The sequence below is a fragment of the Schistocerca cancellata genome, chromosome 2 (genome assembly GCF_023864275.1).
Source record: "Schistocerca cancellata isolate TAMUIC-IGC-003103 chromosome 2, iqSchCanc2.1, whole genome shotgun sequence".
In the NCBI taxonomy this organism is placed as follows: Eukaryota; Metazoa; Arthropoda; class Insecta; order Orthoptera; family Acrididae; genus Schistocerca; species Schistocerca cancellata.
In genome coordinates, this window is record NC_064627.1 from 706,353,188 (window position 1) to 706,372,938 (window position 19,751).

General features: G+C 44.9%; 1 protein-coding gene across 1 annotated transcript in view; it reads right to left on the reverse strand.

Annotated features, from left to right (window-relative positions):
- LOC126157945 (juvenile hormone esterase-like) overlaps positions 1 to 19,751 on the reverse strand; it is a 193,831-nt gene that overhangs the window by 72,822 nt on the left and 101,258 nt on the right. The window contains exon 5 of the mRNA XM_049916409.1: positions 2,792 to 3,003. Within this exon, the coding sequence (XP_049772366.1) occupies positions 2,792 to 3,003 (212 nt within the window). The remainder of the gene's footprint in view (positions 1 to 2,791; positions 3,004 to 19,751) is intronic.

The window sequence follows — 19,751 nt, forward strand, 5'->3', positions numbered from 1 at the left end:
CATATCTGTAATCGCTTGCTGCAATGGAGAGGGCATGTTTTTACCCCCAGATTGTATTTTGAAGGGAAAAAATGAAAAGGCCGAGTACAAGGACGGTATGCTGCCGGGTTCCACGATTTTCATGTCACAAAAGTCGGCGTACGTAACAACTGATATTTTTCTTCTGTGGCTAAGGAACCATTTTGCACCGAGGAAGCCTGAGGGAACAGTCGTGCTTATTTTGGATGGACATAGCTTTCATTGTAGCATCGTGGATACATTAGAGTTTGCAGAAGAAAAAAATATAATTTTGCTCTGTCTATCCAGCCACACCACACGCTACCTGCAGCCGCTAGACAGAGCATTTGTTAAAGCTCTGAAATCCTATTATTACAATGCTTGCAATTCGTACATTAAAATGAGTCTACATAGAAAAATTTCCAGATTAGTGTTCGGAGGACTGCTTACAAAGGCATGGGTATAAGCAGCTACGACAGAGAATGCAATATTGGGGTTCAGAAGCACAGGAATCATCCCGTTTAATCCTGATGTCATCTCCCAATACGCGTTTTTAACATCAGCTTCAGATCAACATCAGGAAAACAACGAACGACATGAAAACAGACCTACTTCACCTCGACCAAGTTGTTTGCACTGGCAGGAGATACCTAATCCCTCGGAAGAAGCAAGTGCAGACGTAGATAACGATCAGGCACTTGAACACATACAAGCTTCATCACTGGGCTGTTCGGAACGGGCGGAAAATCCACAGGAAACATGCAGTCTTCATCAGAAGCAACAGATATGACCTCGACAGTGGCAACAGAAGAATCTCAAATAACCCCTGGCAAACTCTAGGACCATATTTCGCCGATACCTATCCTAGATAAAGTTGCATCTGCAAGGAAGAAGTTCAAAGCTTTAGCTGAGGTTTTGACTTCTCCAGAAAACATCGACAACCTGCGAAACAGAAAACGACAAAATGAGTCAGCGAAGAGTGGAGCAAATGCTAAAAAGAGGACCAAAGGAGAAACCGTAACCAAAGGAAAAACCGTAACCAAAGAGACTCCCAAAGGAATTATCAAAAAGAAGCTGCTTAAGAAACGAAAAGGGTCTACTATTCACACCGAATCCCACTTTTACAAATACCTGGTTGTAACAATTTGTAAGGATATGAAATGGAATGATCACATAGGCTCAGTTGTGGGTAAAGCAGGTGGTAGACTTTGGTTTATTTGTTGAATACTGGGAGTGCAATCGGTCTACAAAGGAGATTGCTTACAAATCGCTCGTGCTACCCATTCTAGGACACTGCTCAAGTGTGTCGGACCCATACCAAGTAGAACTAACAGGGGATATTGAACGCGTGCAGAGAAGGGCAACACGGTTGTAAGAACATTGTTTGACCTATGAGAGAGTGTCACGAAGATGCTGAAGGAACTGAATGGGCAGATTCTTGAGGATAGCCGTAAATTATCCCGGAAAAGTCTACTTACAATGTTTCAAGAATCAGCTTTAATTGATGATTCTAGGAATGTACTATAAACTCCTATTTATCACTCCATAGGGATCGTGAGGACAAGATTAGGTTAATTATAGTACACGTGGAGGCATTCAAACGATCATTCTTCCTGCCCTCTGTACGTGAACCGGAAGAAACCCCAATAACTTGTACAGTGGAACGTACCCTCTGCCACTCACTTTGCGGTGCTTTTCAGAGCATGGATGTGGATACAGATGTAGATGTAATATCCTTCCACGGGCGGGTACTTAGGGCGCCTCTCGGCTGCTGTGCAGAGTTTACTTCGCCGAAGCTAAGGAGGTGTCCCTCACCTCAGGATGCGTGCAACCAAACCACCGGCGAGGGCATCCTCCGTTCACCGCTTCACTGTACTGAAGTCTGAGCTGTCTCTGAGCTCGTCTTTTTCCTGGACTTCGTCCCAACCATCCTCGAGCTCCCTGCCTCGCTGTACCCTACCGCCAGCCGTCCTCGAGTATTCTGCACCCCACTGCCGATGACAGGTCCAACGGACTTCGTCCGTGCGAGAACATACTAGTGCAACGTCAATGATTGTCTTTCAGTCTAAACCGATTAATGCGGACTACTGTCCCCAGAAACTGTACACTGTATTCTATTCCTTTAGATTTAATCAATATATTGTTCTTTTGCTACCTGGGCACTTCAACTGTAGCGTTCGCAGGAGAGCTTCTGTAAAGTTTGGAAGGTAGAAGACGAGGTACTGCCAGAAGTGAAGCTGTGTGTAGCGGGTGTGAGTCGTGCTTCGGTAGCTCAGATGGTAGAGCACCTGCCCGCGAAAGGCAAAGGTCCCGAGTTCGAGTATCGGTAGGGCATACAGTTTTAATCTGCCAGGAAGTTTCATATTTTTTATTGACTGGACCTCAGTCCTCTGGATCCTTCTGTTTGGGGTCGTCAGAAAAGTGAATGTACAGCACGTACCCGATCCACGTGGTGTTCACGCGGCCGTGGTATGACAGAAAAGGCAAATAAACCTTGCACAGCTTGGCAAAAGTTGCCGAAAATGACCCTCACTACCTCGCCTGATTATACAGTTGCTTATTATTACTCTCTCGCAAGCAGCTCGTCTGTGGAGCCACTTTAACTGGAACAATACTGCTTAATTATAATATACGCCTTAGAGGCTGCACGTGCACATGGTATATTGTGTACTAGCTTGTAAAGCCCCCTCCCCCCCCCATCCTCCCCTTCCCCTTTTACACCACTGCCATGTGGCATCGCAGAGTTACTTTATCTGAGCTCTTGCAGTAGAGTGAGCAGACTTTGGCAACTCACGGGACTGCGTGTAGTGACGGCCCGCGCCACGGCGGCGCTGAGGTCGGTGGCGGGCACGCCGCGCAGGCAGTCCACCAGCGCCGCCGACTGGTTATCATGGCAACCCGCAGCTGCACCCAGCGCGAGCGCCGCCCCTCTAGCCCGCTGAGCGTCCACCGTGGCCCAGGGGCTGAGCGCGCTGCCGCTCTGCGAGATGGCCCGCGAGAACAGGCCTGCAACACGCAGGAAACGCCCTTGTCTCAAAGCGTACAGCCGGCGCTGTGGAATAGGTGGCTTCTCGTGGCGTCGCGTGTCAAAGCAGTCCCAAACCCAGCGCACGCGACTTTTTCCATTAAACTCTCCGTGCGAGGTTTTTCGGGTGAAGTGCATTATAGGTTAGTCAAATGGTTCAAATGGCTCTGAGCACTATGGGACTTAACAGTCCCCTAGAACTTAGAACTACTTAAACCAAACTAACCTAAGGACATCACACACATCCATGTCCGAGGCAGGATTCGAACCTGCGACCGTAGCAGTAGCGCGGTTCCGGACTGCGCGCCTAGAACCGCGAGACCACCGCGGCCGGCTATAGGTTAGTCGTTAAGAACGGACTGAGAAGATCCCACGAGATTGCTTGCTATGGTAGGATACAGCTCTTAAAATGGCATGTTTTCGGTTTGGAATGCTTTTTGGCATGTGGACCTGATTCGATATGTAGAGATAACCTAGGCATGATACGAGTGGGAAGAGGAAACTGAAGAAAGAAGAGAAGGAAAAACAGTAAGTGAAAAACCTATTTTCCCCGAGCGAAATATAATAATTAATATACGACGTTTCGTAACTTACACGAAAAAATTCGAAAATGACAGACTGATAACATTATTTACTTCAACAGAAGTGCATACTGAAAAATGACCTTGGCAAGAAATTTGAGAAAACATTCCAGAATTACTTCGGGATTACACAGTCTGTAATACACCATAATAACAGCCCATTTAGCCAACCCTGGCTGTTTCTTAGAATTTTTTGGTTTGAAAAAGATGTTTTACTGTAAAAATTTTTTTTTGTTTTTGTTTTTAGGAGGGATTTTAATTTACAGGATGAATTTCGGTTTCAAGAAGGGGTTTTAGTTTTCGATAGGGTCTTTAGCTACCGAGGTGATCGTTATTTTTTCCGAGAGGAATTTTAATTTTCTGAGAACTATTTTAGTTTTCAAGAATGAGGATTTTAGTTAGGTTTTTAATGTTCTATGATCGTGATTACACCTCATTTCTCCCGGTATCAGAAACAAAACTACCACGAGAAGACATTTACTTCGGTCACGTGTCAGTACCGACAAAGATGATTTATGGTGGCTGGAAGGTGGGCTGAAATGGAAGGAATGAGGCAACAAGAAAAGGATGAAAAGAGAAAAACTTTTGGAAAACTGATCGCTCGCAAAAACTGGATATTCGGTTTCGAACACTGTGTCTAGAAAACAATTACAAGTGGTCAAAGTTTTAGCACTGCATTTATAACAGAAACTATTTTGTCGTAAACATCTACAACCACATCTACACTACGCGGAGAAAGTAACAATGTTAGTTCCCAATTTTCCTGTTCCAGTCGCGAATGGTTCGCGGGGAGAACGATTGTTGGTAAGTCTCTTAGAATCAAAGTGTAGCTCGATTGAATGAAAACGGATCATGATTTATTCCTTACAGAAGATTTAGTAGCAGCTGGGTATTTTTTACGGTCTCCAGCAACAATCTGTGAAACAAATTCTTTCTCAGTTTAATATTTTGTGAGAATGTTATTGTAGTCCTGAATGAGTTTGACATCGCTTTCTGCAACATCATTCCAACCACCATCTCTTGAAGTTTCTGAATTGCACATTTGTAAAGGGAGTCATCTTTCTATGTTAAAGTGCCTTTGAGGATAATATCGGTATTGAAAAAAACCTCGTGAAGAAAGTTTTCGTGTTAGGTGTTATAGAAGATAAAAAGTCAATATTCTTAAAAGAGTAAAGGTCACTTCTTTGTCTCATGTTTTTTTTAGTTTTTTTGTCTCCTTCTTCTTCGCCTTTTTCCTAATTCCAAGATAACTTGAGCTATATTTCACTTGACTCTTGTAACATAGTCATCAAACAAAGCTGAAGGCACAGATTCTGTAGCTAAGTGCTAGAGGTGATTTGATTTTTCTTTTGAAGCAGTCTTATTAATTGCTGGACCAATATGCTGATAATTGATTAGTTAGCTCATGAATAGGATATCATGGTAAGTAGCCTTAATTGCTTCTGTTCACAGAAACCACACCCCGACGTACACATCTACAGTTAAAATAATTATGTATTATTGTTAATGAGTTCTTCTCCACATCACAAAAATGAAACTGATCTTGAATCATGTGTAACTTGAATGCATGCATGGCCTCTGCCATCCAACAAGAATGAGATACAGTTCCTGGGATGCGAAACGATACTCCAGTCTGTGGAAAGCCGGCAGGAAGGATCACAGGTAATTCCAGCAGTTTCATCTCACCGTTGTTTTTGCATAGAAACTTGGTTTTTCAAGAAATCTGAGAACAATGGATTCAACATCGGCAGGCATTTCACTGGTGCCGGTAGCGTAAGCATTCTTGTCGAATTTCGACGATTCGACGATTTCTTAACAAGTTTCATGTCTGTGCCACAAGCTGCCCCCATCAGTAAGTCAAAACAGGTTCTCAAGAACAAATCAAAAATGTCATGACATCAAAGGGGGCATAACAGCTCACGATTGAAGAATTTTTCTGGATTTGTACAGCTGCCATTTACTCTACCTGTACTGCTTGCTGTTTTACCACAGCGAAGCGCCTGAATTTTATCAGCGATACCTCATTTCTGCTCCGCCTGGTAAACAGCCATAGGTTGATCCTCTGCAGAAGATATTAGGATTCCAGGGACCCCCAACAATTGTTCCTCGACTTGATAGCTTACTGATATTACCAGTTTATCTACCTTTTCAGTACTTTTGAGCTCTGGAAGCAACTTTCCATCCCAGTGCAATACTAATTCTTGGCAGTCACTTAGGTTAAATTTGTACTCTTCAAATCCGTGAAAAGAAGTGACCGCTTTTATCCCCAACTGGCTACTACAACTACCTACAATCGTACTATTAATTTTTTTGCTATTAATAAAATTGTGATGCATAATATACAGGTTGAGTCACTAATTACTGCCACCAAATGGTTCAAATGGCTCTGAGCACTATGCGACTTAACTGCTGAGGTCATGAGTCGCCTAGAACTTAGAACTAATTAAACCTAACTAACCTAAGGACATCACACACATCCATGCCCGAAGCAGGATTCGAACCTGCGACCGTAGCGGTCACGCGGTTCCAGACTGAAGCCCCTAGAACCGCACGGCCACACAGGCCGGCCGACTGCCATCAAGAATAACTCCGAAAGTATAATAGGAGCTGAAAAGTTTGTGGGAAAAATGTTGCATGGGATAACGGGAGCCATAATATGACGTTGGTTTTTTGTTCCTAGGTGGGATCGCCTCAGAGATATGAAGGTCAACTTTGTTCTTTTAAATGGGATGCTATAGTTTGGTACTTATTTTCTGATAGCGGCTATCGAGACAAATCAAATGATGTGTAACAGTAATGTCTTTGAAAGTAAATGAAGGTCAAAAAGGTGGCATAAACGTCCATTTACAATAGGTCTTCGAAGTGATGACCATTGGTATCAATGCAGTGATGCAAACTTCTTATCATAGATTGAGTGGTATTCCTTATCTCTTCAGCACTTACCGAAGCACATGCTTTGACAATTCTCTCTCGCATATCTTCGAGTGTAGTTGGAACGTCTTTACAAATAATGTCTTTTACGAATCCCCACAAGAAAAAGTCCAGAAGTGTCCATTCTGGCGAACGAGCCGGCCACGAGACATCTCCTCCGCGTCAAATCCAACGATTTTGGAATTGTCTCATCCATCAGCGAGAAATGTGCCGGACACCCATCGTGTTGATACCGCATTCTGTTCCTTGTTCCTAAAGATATTTCTTCCAATAACAGACCTAATGTTTCTTGCAGGAATGTGGTGTACCTCGTACCATTACGATTTTCTTCTATGAAATAGGGGCATATAATTCTGTCCTCCACAATCCCACACATACATTCACCGACCACGGTTTTTGGTGTGCAACTTGCCGCAGCCAACATGGATATTCAGTTGCCCAATAATGTATGTTATGAAAATTAACATTTCCGTGGTTCGTGTATGTAGCCTTGTCAGTAAATAAAATCAAATTAATAAATGTGTCATCCCTCTGAATCTGAAGTTGAGCCCACCAGCAGAATTCAATGCGACGCATACAATTCGTACCAGTTAATTCTTGGTGGAAACTGATATGGTAAGGATGGTTCAAATGGTTCAAATGTCTCTGAGCACTATGGGACTTAACATCTTAGGTCATCAGTCCCCTAGAACTTAGAACTACTTAAACCTAACTAACCTAAGGACGTCACACACATCCATGCCCGAGGCAGGATTCGAACCTGCGACCGTAGCAGTCCCGCGGTTCCGGACTGCAGCGCCTAGAACCGCAAGACCACCGCGGCCGGCTGGTAAGGATGATATTTATGGCGATGCAGATCACGAACAACACTACTCTGGCTCATGCCAGATGCGCTTGCGATTTGACGCGAACTAACACAAGGATCTTGAACCCCAGTAGCAAGAGTACCAATTTCCGTTTCCTTGTTAGTAACTATCCGTTGCCAGGTATGTTTCCGATGCGTTAAAGATCAGTTGTTCTCAATTTATCACACACATATTTAAATGTACGACGTGTAGGGTGAGTACGTTGAGGATATCTTTCAGCGTATAAGCCTCTAGCTCTCACTGAATTTCGTTGGTATTCTCCGTAAATGAGAAGCATATCGACTTGTTCTTCGAAGGAATACACCTTTCATATTCGCTTCATTCGACGATACTAGGCTTACCATCCCTATTAGTGTTGTATTGCGAAACTGTCGAATGGTGTTTACATGTCAATGGCACGTTAGATAGACACGCCGTATTCGGCGAATATTTACTGTTTGCATGATATACGAGAGAGAATTGTCAGAGCATGTGCTTCGGTAAGTGCCGAAGAGATAAGGAATACCCAATCCGTGATAAGAAGATTGCAGCACTGCATTGATACCAATGGTCATCACTTCAAACGCCTTCTGTAAATGGACGTTCATGCCACCTTTTTGACCTTTTTAACCTTCATTAACCTTAAAAGACCTTAATGTTACACATCATTGGATTCATCTCGATAACCGCTATCAGAAAATAAGTACCAAACTATAGCATCCCACTTAAAAAAAAAACAAAGTTGACCTTCATATCTGTGACGCGACCCCACCTAGCAACAAAGCCAACGTCATATTGTGGCCCCTGTTGTCCCATGCAACATTTCTCCCACAAACTTTTCAGACACTATCATACTTTCGGAGTTATTCTAGGTGGCAAAAGTTAGTGACTCACCCCGTATATTACAATATTAGGATTAAAGTCTTAAAACAAGAGTTATTAAAAATAACTATCTCTAATAAAATTTTATTTAATAATAATAATAATAAATAATAATAATAATAATAATAATAATAATGAAGAGGCATACGAACAGCAAAGTTCGAAACTTCGTGGTCTATGAGGGTCGTCCTGTATTTGTGTGACTGAGCTAAAATTTTGCGCATATCGTTTTTTTCATTGACTGGAACAAAATAGGTGGGAGCTAAACTTTTAGAAAGCTGAAAAATAAGCGCTACTCTAATATGTATGCGTGTTAGAGACTTTTTGGAGACCACAAATCTCCTCTGAAGGAATCAATGTGGATTTCACAAAAAGCGATCGTGTGAAATCGTACTCAATCTGTTCGTCCGCGAGACCAGAGCGCAGAATAAATCGGTAAGCAGATCGATGCCGTGTATCGTGAATTCTGGAAGACGTTCGATACAATTCCGCTCTGTCACCTAATGAACAAAGTAGCAGCGTATTGCAAATCAGTCCGTGTTTGTGATTTGACTGAAGATTTTCTAGCAAATATTTTTGGAAATTTGTGGTAAGTTCCTATTGGATCAAACTGCTGAGGTCATCGGTCCCTAGCCTTTCACAATATTTAATGTAAACCGAAACTAATTTACGCTAAGGACAACACACACACCCATGCCCGAGGGAGGACTCGAACCTCCGTTGGGGGGAGCCGCGCGAACCGTGGCAAGCCGCCTAAGACCGCGCGGCTACCCAGCGGTGCCTAGCAAATATAATACATCGTGTCACTCCAAACATAGAACCTCTTCAGACGTTAAAACGGTTTCGGCCGTACTCCAACAGCGCTTTATAGGACACTACTGTCCACAGTACGGCATGTAAATGACATACCTCTGCCGCAACGCTGGAAAATCAGTTAAATGCCGTAGACCTGGAGAGGATCGAAGCTTATTGCTCGAGTTGACAGTTGACTCTCAACGTACACAAATATAACATACAGTCCACACATCGGAGGATAGACGAATTGTGTGATTACACGATTGCCGAAAAATCAGTGGGAGCAGTCACATCAGTTAAACATTAGGGGTCGGCGTATGAATCGATTTAAAGAGTAACTACGACATAGAACTAGTCGCAGGAGAGATGGATGCCAGATTGACATCCATTTGAAGAATCAACAGGAAATACAGTCAGGTACAGTTCGAGTACATTTTTTCACACTAGTCACATATCATTTAGTGCCCTCTCCCCCCCCCCCCCCCCCCAAACCTCTTTTCGCGAAACAGATGTTCAAGACTCTACGGTGTATTCGTCACTTTTTGAAGCTCATATTTTTCATTGTAAAAAACAGTTCACAATAGTGTTTAATTATTTCTGATGTTTTTAGTGCTTTCGGTCATAGTGTAGACCTCTGCTCAGCATGTGAGTGAATACCATCCGGAATTCACGCAAAATCTCCAGGATTGACGATGTTTCACTAAAGTTCGAAATTTAGAGAGGACTTCAAAGAGAGATGCTTTTAATAGGTTCCAGAACAAAACTGTCCTGAAACCTGGCAGAAAATACAAATAGAGTCTGATCGTATGTGAAGTACGCCAGCTCAAAGACACAATCAATATCTTCACTGCACGATAGAAATCTACGTCTGCATCTACATAGATGCTCCGCAAGCCACCGAACGGTGCGTGGTGGAGGATACCTTACACCACTATTGGTCATTTCCTTTCCTGTTCCACTCGCAAACAGAGCGATAACGATTATCTATATGCATCAGTATGAGAATTAACTTCTCGTATCTCAGTGGTCCTTACGTGTAATGTATGTTGGTGGCAGTAGAAACGTTTGGTATTCAGCTTCAAATGCCGGTTCTCTAAATTTCCTCAATAGTGTTTCTCGAAAAGTACGTCGCCTCCCCTCCAGGAATTCCCATTTGAGTTCTCGGAGCACCTCCGTAGTGCTTACGTCTTGTTCGAACCTACAGGTAACAAATCTGGCAGCCCACCTCTGAATTGCTTCGATGTTCTCCGACGTGGTATAAATCCCAAACACTTGAGTACTACTCAAGAACAGGTAGCACCGGCGTCCTTTATGTGATCACCTTTATAGGTGAACCACTCATTTCTAAAATTCACCCAATAAACTGAAGTCGACCATTCGCCTTCCCTACCACAGTTCTCACATGCTCGCTCCATTTCATATCGCCTTGCAACGTTACGCCCAGATATTTAAATGACTTGACTGTGTCTAGCAGGACACTAGTAATACTGAAGTGTCACCGCCAGACACCACACTTGCTAGGTGGTAGCCTTTAAATCGGCCACGGTCCGTCAGTATACGTCGGAGCCGCGTGTCGCCACTATCAGTGATTGCAGACCGAGCGCCGCCACACGGCAGGTCTAGAGAGACTTCCTAGCACTCGCCCCAGTTGTACAACCGACTTTGCTAGCGATGGTTCACTGACAAAATACGCTCTCATTTTCCGAGACGATAGTTAGCATAGCCTTCAGCTACGTCATTTGCTACGACCTAGCAAGGCGCCATGTTCAGTTACTATTGATATTGTGAATAATGTACCGTCAAGAGCGACGCCCAGTGCCACTCTCTAACAGTGACTGTGTTCGTCCCACAAATAGTGTGCGTCGACATCGCCGGAACTCCCGTCAAGTCGCAAGTGATTTTGTACCAGTGTCAGTTCACGCTGCACGAGACAGTCGCTCTTATCGTCAGCACGACAATAAACTTTTTGTGGACTTGGACATTAACGGCAAAGTGATACCATTCCAGCTCGATACCGGGGCTGCAGTTTCACTGATCAATCAAGACACTTACAAACTGCTAGGCACACCTCCGTTGCGTGCCGCAAATGCTAAGTTAAGTACCTATTCAGGTCACGAGATCCCTGTGTTAGGACAGTGCAGCCTTCTTGCAACATACAAGGGACAAACAAAACTTGTGTCATTTTACGTCCTTCGTTCTTCTTCTGCAGTGAACTTGTTTGGTTTCGATTTATTTCAGTTGTTTAACTTGTCTATAGTAAATCAGGTCCTATCAGTGAACCAGACTGTGCCTTCCGACAGTGTTTCTCGTCTATGTGAAGAATTTGCAGACATTTTTGCACCGGGCCTCGGTTGCGCTAAGAACTATAAAGCACATTTGGAACTGAAAGTCAACGCGCAACAGAAATTTTTCAGAGCGCGCAATGTTCCCCTCGCATTGCGTGATGAGGTCGCAAAAACATTACACGATTTGGAATCACAAGGTAATTGAACGTGTGCAGGCTTCTCTCTGGGCATCACCCTTAGTAATTTTTCCAAAACCTTCCGGAAAATTGAGACTTTGTGTGGACTTCAAGGCAACAGTGAATCCACAACTAGTGACTGCAACTTTTCCTTTACCCCGCCCCGAAGATCTTTTTGACAAACTGTGCCCGGGTAAATATTTTTCGAAGTTGGACCTAGCAGATGCGTACTTGCAAATACCGATGGACGAAGAACCCAGCGCGTTTTGGTGGTTAACACGCATCTTGGTTTGTATCCATTCAAACGACTGCCATTCGGGTGTGCATCCGCCCCTGCATTGTTTCAGCAATATCTACAAACTGTTTGTGCGTCGGTCCCTACTGCAGCAAACTATCTGGACGATATCGTGATCTCCGGAAAGACGGAAGAAGAACATTTAGCCAATCTCAGAACATTATTTCAGGTCTTGCGACAAAATGGTCTTCGCTTGCGGAAGGACAAATGTGTGTTTTTTGCTCGTGACTTACCCTACCTGGGACATGTACTCAATGCCCAAGGCATACATCCCAGTCCCGAGCACCTCCGTGCCAACCAAGACTTGCCTTCGCCGCAGAATTTGAAGCAGCTACAGAGTGTGCTGGGAAAAATTAACTATTATCATCGCTGTGTTCCACAGGCCTCTTCAATTTCACCTCCGCTTCATCGCTTACGCCGTAAAGGTGTTCCGTTCGTCTGGACGACGGAATGCGAACGCGCCTTTCGCCAGTTGAAATCGGCGTTGCTTTCCAATACTTGCCTTACGCCATTCGATCCCCAGAAGCCCCTTTTGTTGATGGTGGATGCATCGGATTTCGGGATCGGTGCTGTGCTTGCGCACGAAGATGGTTCGCACGATCGCCCTATTGCCTTTGCGTCCAAATTGCTCTCGTCTGCGCAACGAAATTATTTACAGATCGAGAAAGAAGCATTGGCTCTCGTATTTGGTGTTACAAAGTTTCATGATTTCTTGTATGGTCGACACTTTACCATCATCACAGACCACAAACCTTTGACATCGCTTTTTCATCCGACCAAGCCTGTACCTCCACGTACAGCGCAGAAATTCATTCGCTGGTCTATTTTCCTCTCGCAGTACCGCTACGATATCTTGAATCGGTCCACTGCTAAGCACGGAAACGCCGATGCGTTGTCCCGTTTGCCTGTTGCTGAGGATAAAGCATTCGATTCCTCCGAACTTGCTTGCATGTTTATTGATTCGGAAACCGATGACGTGGTCGAATCGTTTCCGATTGATTTTCGTCGTGTAGCTACAGCCACAGCTGCCGACCCTGTCCTTGCTACCGTTCTGCGTTTTGTTGCTACGCAATGGCTCTTGTCAAAATCACTGATTGGGGATCCGTTGGTTCGCCGATTTTTTGCTCACCAGGAGAGACTTTTTGTACGACGTGGTGTTTTGCTGTTGCGTTCAGATAATGATCAGTCCAGGGTCGTGGACCCACGTTCGTTTCAGTCCTCTGTCTTACAGCTTCTCCACCAAGGACATTGGGGTATAGTGAGAACGAAACAACTTGCTCGTCAGCACTGTACTTGGTTCGGAATCGATGCCGCGATTACGAATCTGTGCTCTTCTTGCATGGTGTGTGCCGAACAACAATCAGCACCACTGCGGAAACTCTTTGCGTGGCCAAAAGCCACTTCCCTTGGCAACGCTTACACATCGATTTTGCTGGTCCATTCTGGAATGCTCAATGGTTGGTTGTGGTAGATTCATTCAGTAATTTTCCTTTTGTTGTCCGGATGTCTTCCACGGCGTCATCTGCCACCATCCAAGCGTTATCTGCTAGCTTTTGCTTTGAAGGTCTTCCACAGACTATTGTTTCCGACAATGGCCCACAATTCATGTCCGCAGAATTTCAGTCATTCTGCAAGGCCAGTGGTATTCAACATCTGACGTCCGCGTCGTTTTCGCCACAGTCAAACGGTGCTGCTGAACGATTGGTCAGGACTTTCAAGTCACAGATGTTGAATTTGAAAGAGTCGCATTCTCGGGAGGACGCGTTATTGCTCTTTTTGTCCTCGTATCGCTCTCAGCCCCGAGATGGTCGCTCGCCGGCTGAGTTGCTTCACGGTCGCCCTCACCGCACCTTGATGTCTTTGCTACATCCGCCGCATCAGGTTCCTGTGCAGCGGCAAACACCTGCTATTGCCCCAGGCGACGTTGTCTACTACCGCCACTATCGAGGTTCACGGCGTTGGCTCGAAGGGCGCATTCTTCGCTGCCTCGGCCGCACTATGTATCTGGTTTTGGGGGCCTCTGGTGAGGTGCGTCGGCATCTCAATCAGCTTTGCCTCTGTCGTCGCACGGGATCTGCCGCTCCCCGTCTGCTTTCAGCGACGGTGCCGTCAGGTCAGCGCCCTGGGGACCCATCTACTGGCTCGCCTCGGCCCCAGGTGTTACCGACGCTGCCTTCCATTTTGCCCCATGGCGACGCGCCGCCGCCTCCGCCGCCGCCGCCTGTTCTCCCGCCGGCGACGCCCGCAGTGGACGCGTCGCTGCAACCGCCGCCCCCCCGCCCTGGGTCACGCCGCCGATTGCTTCACGTGACCAGTTGTCCTCCGACATGGAACTCTTGCCCGCTCCGGACCGTATGTCGTCTTCGCCCGTCGAGTGCCCCGGCCCGATGGAGGTCGACCCTTCGGCCCCTCCTGTCTCTCTGCGGGCGCATACACCGCATGTTGGTGTGCACTCTGGAGCAGGTTTTCAGGCGTTTCCTAGCTCCCCGCGGTCCGAATGGCAGGGTGCGGGTGGCACAGCCTCGCTTGTTGTTAGGCCCCCCACCTTGTCGCATACGTCAACATGGGGTCCTCCCCACGGCGGGCGGAAGCCTTATGACACAACCGTACGCCGATTTGCGGGGGAGGAATGTGGTGTCACCGCCAGACACCACACTTGCTAGGTGGTAGGCTTTAAATCGGCCGCGGTCCGTTAGTATACGTCGGACCCGCGTGTCGCCACTATCAGTGATTGCAGACCGAGCGCCGCCACACGGCAGGTCCAGGGAGACTTCCTAGCACTCGCCCCAGTTGTACAACCGACTTTGCTAGCGATGGTTCACTGACAAAATACGCTCACAATTCCCGAGACGATAGTTAGCATGGCCTTCAGCTACGTCATTTGCTACGATCTAGCAAGGCGCCATGTTCAGTTACTACTGATATTGTGAATAATGTACAGTCAAGAGCGACGTTCACCATTAATGGATTAAAGTTAAGTATTCCACCAGCTACGTCCGTTTTTCTAAATTCTAATTTCCTTGTCCTGTTCCAGATCTCACGCCAGCCTGCATGAGCTAAAACGCGTGCCTTTCGGCTTCCTCTAATAACACGTCATTGGCTCTCCTGCCAACTCACAACAAATACTGTATCCGAACATTACAGGTTTGTTCTTCCTACTCATCCGCATTAACTTACATTACCCTACATTTAGAGCTATCTGTTATTCGTCACACCAACTAGAAATTTTGTCTAAGTCGTCTTGAATCTCCCTACAGTCACTCAACTTCGACATTTTACCGTACACCACAGCGTCATCAGCAAACAACCGCAGATTGCTGCCCACCCTGTCCGCAAATGCTAATGCTAGTGTTACTGGTGACAGTGCTACTAAAGCTGAGTTACTGCGCACAGTTTTCCGAAATGACTTCACCAAGGAAGACGAAGCAAAAGTTCCACAATCAAAACGGCTGCCAATATGAGTAACGTAGAAGTAGGTACCCACGGTGCAGTGAAGCAGCTTAAATCACTTAATAAAGCCGGTCCAGATTGTACGAGGGGCATACTATAAGTAATGCAACACTTCTTTTTCTTGGCCAGTTTCGGTTTAAAAATTCCGGGATTTGTTGTTGGACATCGTGGAATATTCCTGCTCCAGCCCCTACGGTTTCATTGAAGTTTCAGTAGGTGGCGGCGCTATATGTAGCCATCAAAATGGCGGCTGTAATGGAGGTGTGTTCCAAGCAGAGAGCTGTCATTGAGTTTCACCTGGCGGGAAACCAGAGCATCGCAGATATTCGTAGGTGCTTGTAGGAGGTCAACGGAGACCTGACAGTGAACAAGAGCACGGCGAGTCGTTGGGCGTGGCGTTTGTCACTATCGCAACAAAGTCACGCAAACCTGTCCGATCACCCGCATACCCACCAGCCGCACACAGCTGTGACTTCTGCAATATTGTAACGTACGGACATTCCCATTCCAGATGATCGATGGATCACAATCAAACACATCGCTGCTCAACTGGACGTATCTGGTGATAATGCTGAGACACACGTCCACCACTAGAGGTATTCAAAGGTATGTGTCCTGTGGGTTCCTCAACATCTAACAGACGATCAAAAACGTCAACGAAGGACCATCTGTGCGTAATTACTTGCACGTTACGAGGCTAATCGTGACAATATTTTGTCGAACATCGTTAAAGGCGATGGAAAATTGGTTTATCCCTTCGAACTGGAAACAAAAAGGCAATCCATGGAGCGGTGAGACATTACTTCTCCTCCGAAAAAAAGTTCAAAGCTGCTACCATCAACGCTGAATTGTATTGTGCTGCCCACAGGAAATTGAAGAAACGACTTCAGTGTTTTCGTCGCCACAAAGAAGCAAACGAACTTCTCCTTCTCCTTGACACCACAGGGCCTCGCAGAAGTCTGTTCACTAGAGAGGAGCTCACAAAACTTCATTGGACTATTCTTCCTCGTCCACCCTACAGTGCGGGTCTCGCACCATCCGACTTCCATCTGTTTGGCCCAATGGAGGATGCACTCCATGGGAAGCAGTACTTGGATGATGTGGAGATTATTGATGCAGCATTATGTTGACTCCGACGTCGACCAGTAGAGTGGTATTATGCGAGCATACAGCCCCCCCTCCCCCCCCTCCCCACAGCAAGGTGGCGTAAGACCATCGCATTGGACGGAGATTGTGTTGAAAAACAGAGTATTTAGCCAAAAGAGTAGGGGATAATATAGTGTATTGTGTAACACATCCGTATTTTATGTATCCCGCTCGATCGGGATCTAATAGCAGCCCAAATGAATAATTAAATAATGTGACCGTGTACCTAATGGGGCTGGCAATCGGAATGGACTGCTACGGAGTTGTTACATTCCATTTTGTCCTTCTCAAATGCTGTAATAATGAAATGTCTGGTGACAAGAATAACGCCAACACATCTTCACTGATCAAAACCTATATTCGTCTCAAAAACACAAGAAAATAAGACAGCCACTGCCTTCGTCATACACTTTTAATAACGGCTAATCTCAGCACAGGTTTCTTCGTTATTCACATTCGTCACACGCTGATACAATCACTGCAATCCAACACTGCAAATCCAAAATAATGCCGGCGCGGTAGACGCGAAATCAAAAGAACGGCACAGAAATATCACTGATCACTCTCGTAATTATACTTTATCACTTTCCCGTATTATTCTAACACAAAGGGGTTAAACCGCGGCGATGGCCACTCCCTTTGTCGGTAAATCTTGCATTACAACAACTGCTGGCTTCTGCACAGCTCGGCCCGCCACACGGGAACAACTGACTCAACTCTCCACTCGCTCTCGCAACACGACACACTAATCGATAGTTTGCCCTGTCGACCTGTGCCGAGTGCAAACCTACAGTAAGGGCCTACGGACCCCTTACATCCCCGCCCTCGAAAACGTCTTTGGAGCCTCCGGCGTAAAAGAATCGGCAAGGGAATTTGACATTACTACATCTGAACTAAACACATAGTGTAAATAACTAATGAAATTACAATTTACTAAATAATCCCTCGACTCCAGTAGTGGGCTGCCTCCACAATAATTTCTACAAAAGGTTGTTACATATCATAAAACATGGCATTGTCCAAATTACAATTTTTATATCAAACACAAATAGTCCTCTATAGTCCAATATTGAATGAAACACACAACATACAATCAAAAATTATTACTTGAACACATGACATATGAATTATTATACTACAGATTAGTTGTTACAGGTTTTATACCCATTCTCAGGTAATCGTCGATGTGAAATATATAATTCTAATTATAATACATTAGAAAACACAATGTAAATAAACATTTTCCTTTTTCAAATGTCCGTTTAACAACTAAATGTTCTAAACGTGTCCTACCTAACTACATCAAGGAGCTTGAACACTCTCATTTCAGACATTTGCCCTAATCGCGTTCCCCTTCCTCATCTGGGTTATCCCTGTTCTCGTGTGAGTAGTACCTTTTCATGTTTTCCACATGCTCCTTACCATGCATTCTCTTTGTCCGTGCATATTCCAACTCCACAGTGTTAGGATGACCACTTTTTATAATCCTGTATGGACCCTTATAAACATGGTTGAATTTATGTATTTCAGAGTTTATTTTCTTTACTAGTACCAAGTCTCCCACTCGGTAAGTTATCGGTTTCACTAGCTTGTCGTGTCTTTCCTGTCTTTTCCTAGCCTTCTCCTTCATACTTAATTCCACTGGCTCCAATTTCCTTTCCCAGGTCAATGAACTTCCTGGTGGGTAGACTAGCAATTCACGAAAAATACTGTCGGGTTCTTGATTGAGCAATACTTCACATGGTGCAAACCCTGTAGAATCATGTGGGAGGTGATTCCTGACCCGCTCAAATTCTTCCAGATTTTCTTTCCATGAACCATGCTTCCTATGACAGTATGTTCGGCATAAATGGTTCAATTCCTTCATTGTTCGTTCTGCCGGGTTAGAAGCTGGCCTATACCTAGAAATGGCAATTTGCTCTATTCTGTGCTCATTTAGCATCTCTGTCCACTCCTTTGACCTAAATTGTGATCCATTATCACTCAAAATTCGCTTAGGAATACACACCTTTTGAAAATAGTCTTTCTCAAATAGGTTAATGATGGCTCTACTAGTGGCTTTCTTAAACGGGTAAAATTTTATGTACTTGGAAACCCGTTCTTCCACTACTAAGATCTGTGTGTAATTCCCTCGTGAGGTAGGAAGTGGCCCAAAGAGATCCACTGCAACTATGTCCTTAATTGCTGTTGGTACAATCGGATGCATATATCCTTTATGCTGTACTGTAGTCGTTTTAGATTTTTGACAGGTGTCACATGTACTCAGTATCTTACGTATACGCCTTCCCATGTTGTTGAATGCACAATCTAACTTCAACTTTTCCAGACACTTCTTCGGTCCATAATGCGCATTACTATAGTGCGTATACCAAATTAACTTTTCCACCACATGCTCAGGCACACAGAGTTTCCAGTTCTCCTCACTCTCCTTGTTTCTTTTATAAAGTATCCCATTATGAATATAATAAAATGTGCGAATTCTTTCCTCTCCTGCACACCTGTATTTGTTTTTAATTGTCTTTAATTTCTCAGCCTCGTTCTGTTCCCTGCGCACATTCTTTAGGAACTTCCTTATGAATTCTTCATACTGTACTCCCTTCATCAGGTTAATTCTAACTCCTTCTGGCCTGTCCACCAACATTCCTCTCGAGTCAGCTGGTAATCTTGACAAAGCATCAGGTATTATATGTGTTGCTCCTGGTTCATAAATTATCTCGAAGTCATAGTCCTGTAATGCCAGGACCCATCGTGTTAGTCTGCTATGCCTCAACTTGCTTGTGGTCAGAAATGTAAGGGCCTTATGGTCAGTCACTACTTTCACATGCCTACCGGCCAAATAATACCGGAAACGCTTAAACCCCCACACAATTGCCAATGCCTCCCTTTCAGTAATTGAATATTTCCTCTCCCAAGCATTTAAACTTCTGCTACCGAACGCTATTGTTCTTACACTCTCACCATTTCCGCTTCTCTCCATTTGGTACAAATGTATTCCTAGTCCATAGTCAGAGCTGTCTGCTCCTAAATAAAAATCCTTGGAAAAATCCGGGTGGTACAATATATCTGCACTATATAGTGCTTCCTTGATATTCTCAAACTCGGTTTGGCACTCTGCACTCCAATGCCACGGCATCCTCGCCTTGGTCAATTCCCTCATACTCGGGGCATTAAGTACAGATCCTTTGACAAATTTTCTATAAAACTCACAAACCCCAAAGAATGCTCGCAACTGTTTCTTACTATGGGGGGTCGGAAAATTTCTAATAGCCTCCATTTTACTAGGATCAGGATAGATACCCTCCTCGGATATTATATGGCCCAGGAATTTTATCCTTGATTTGCC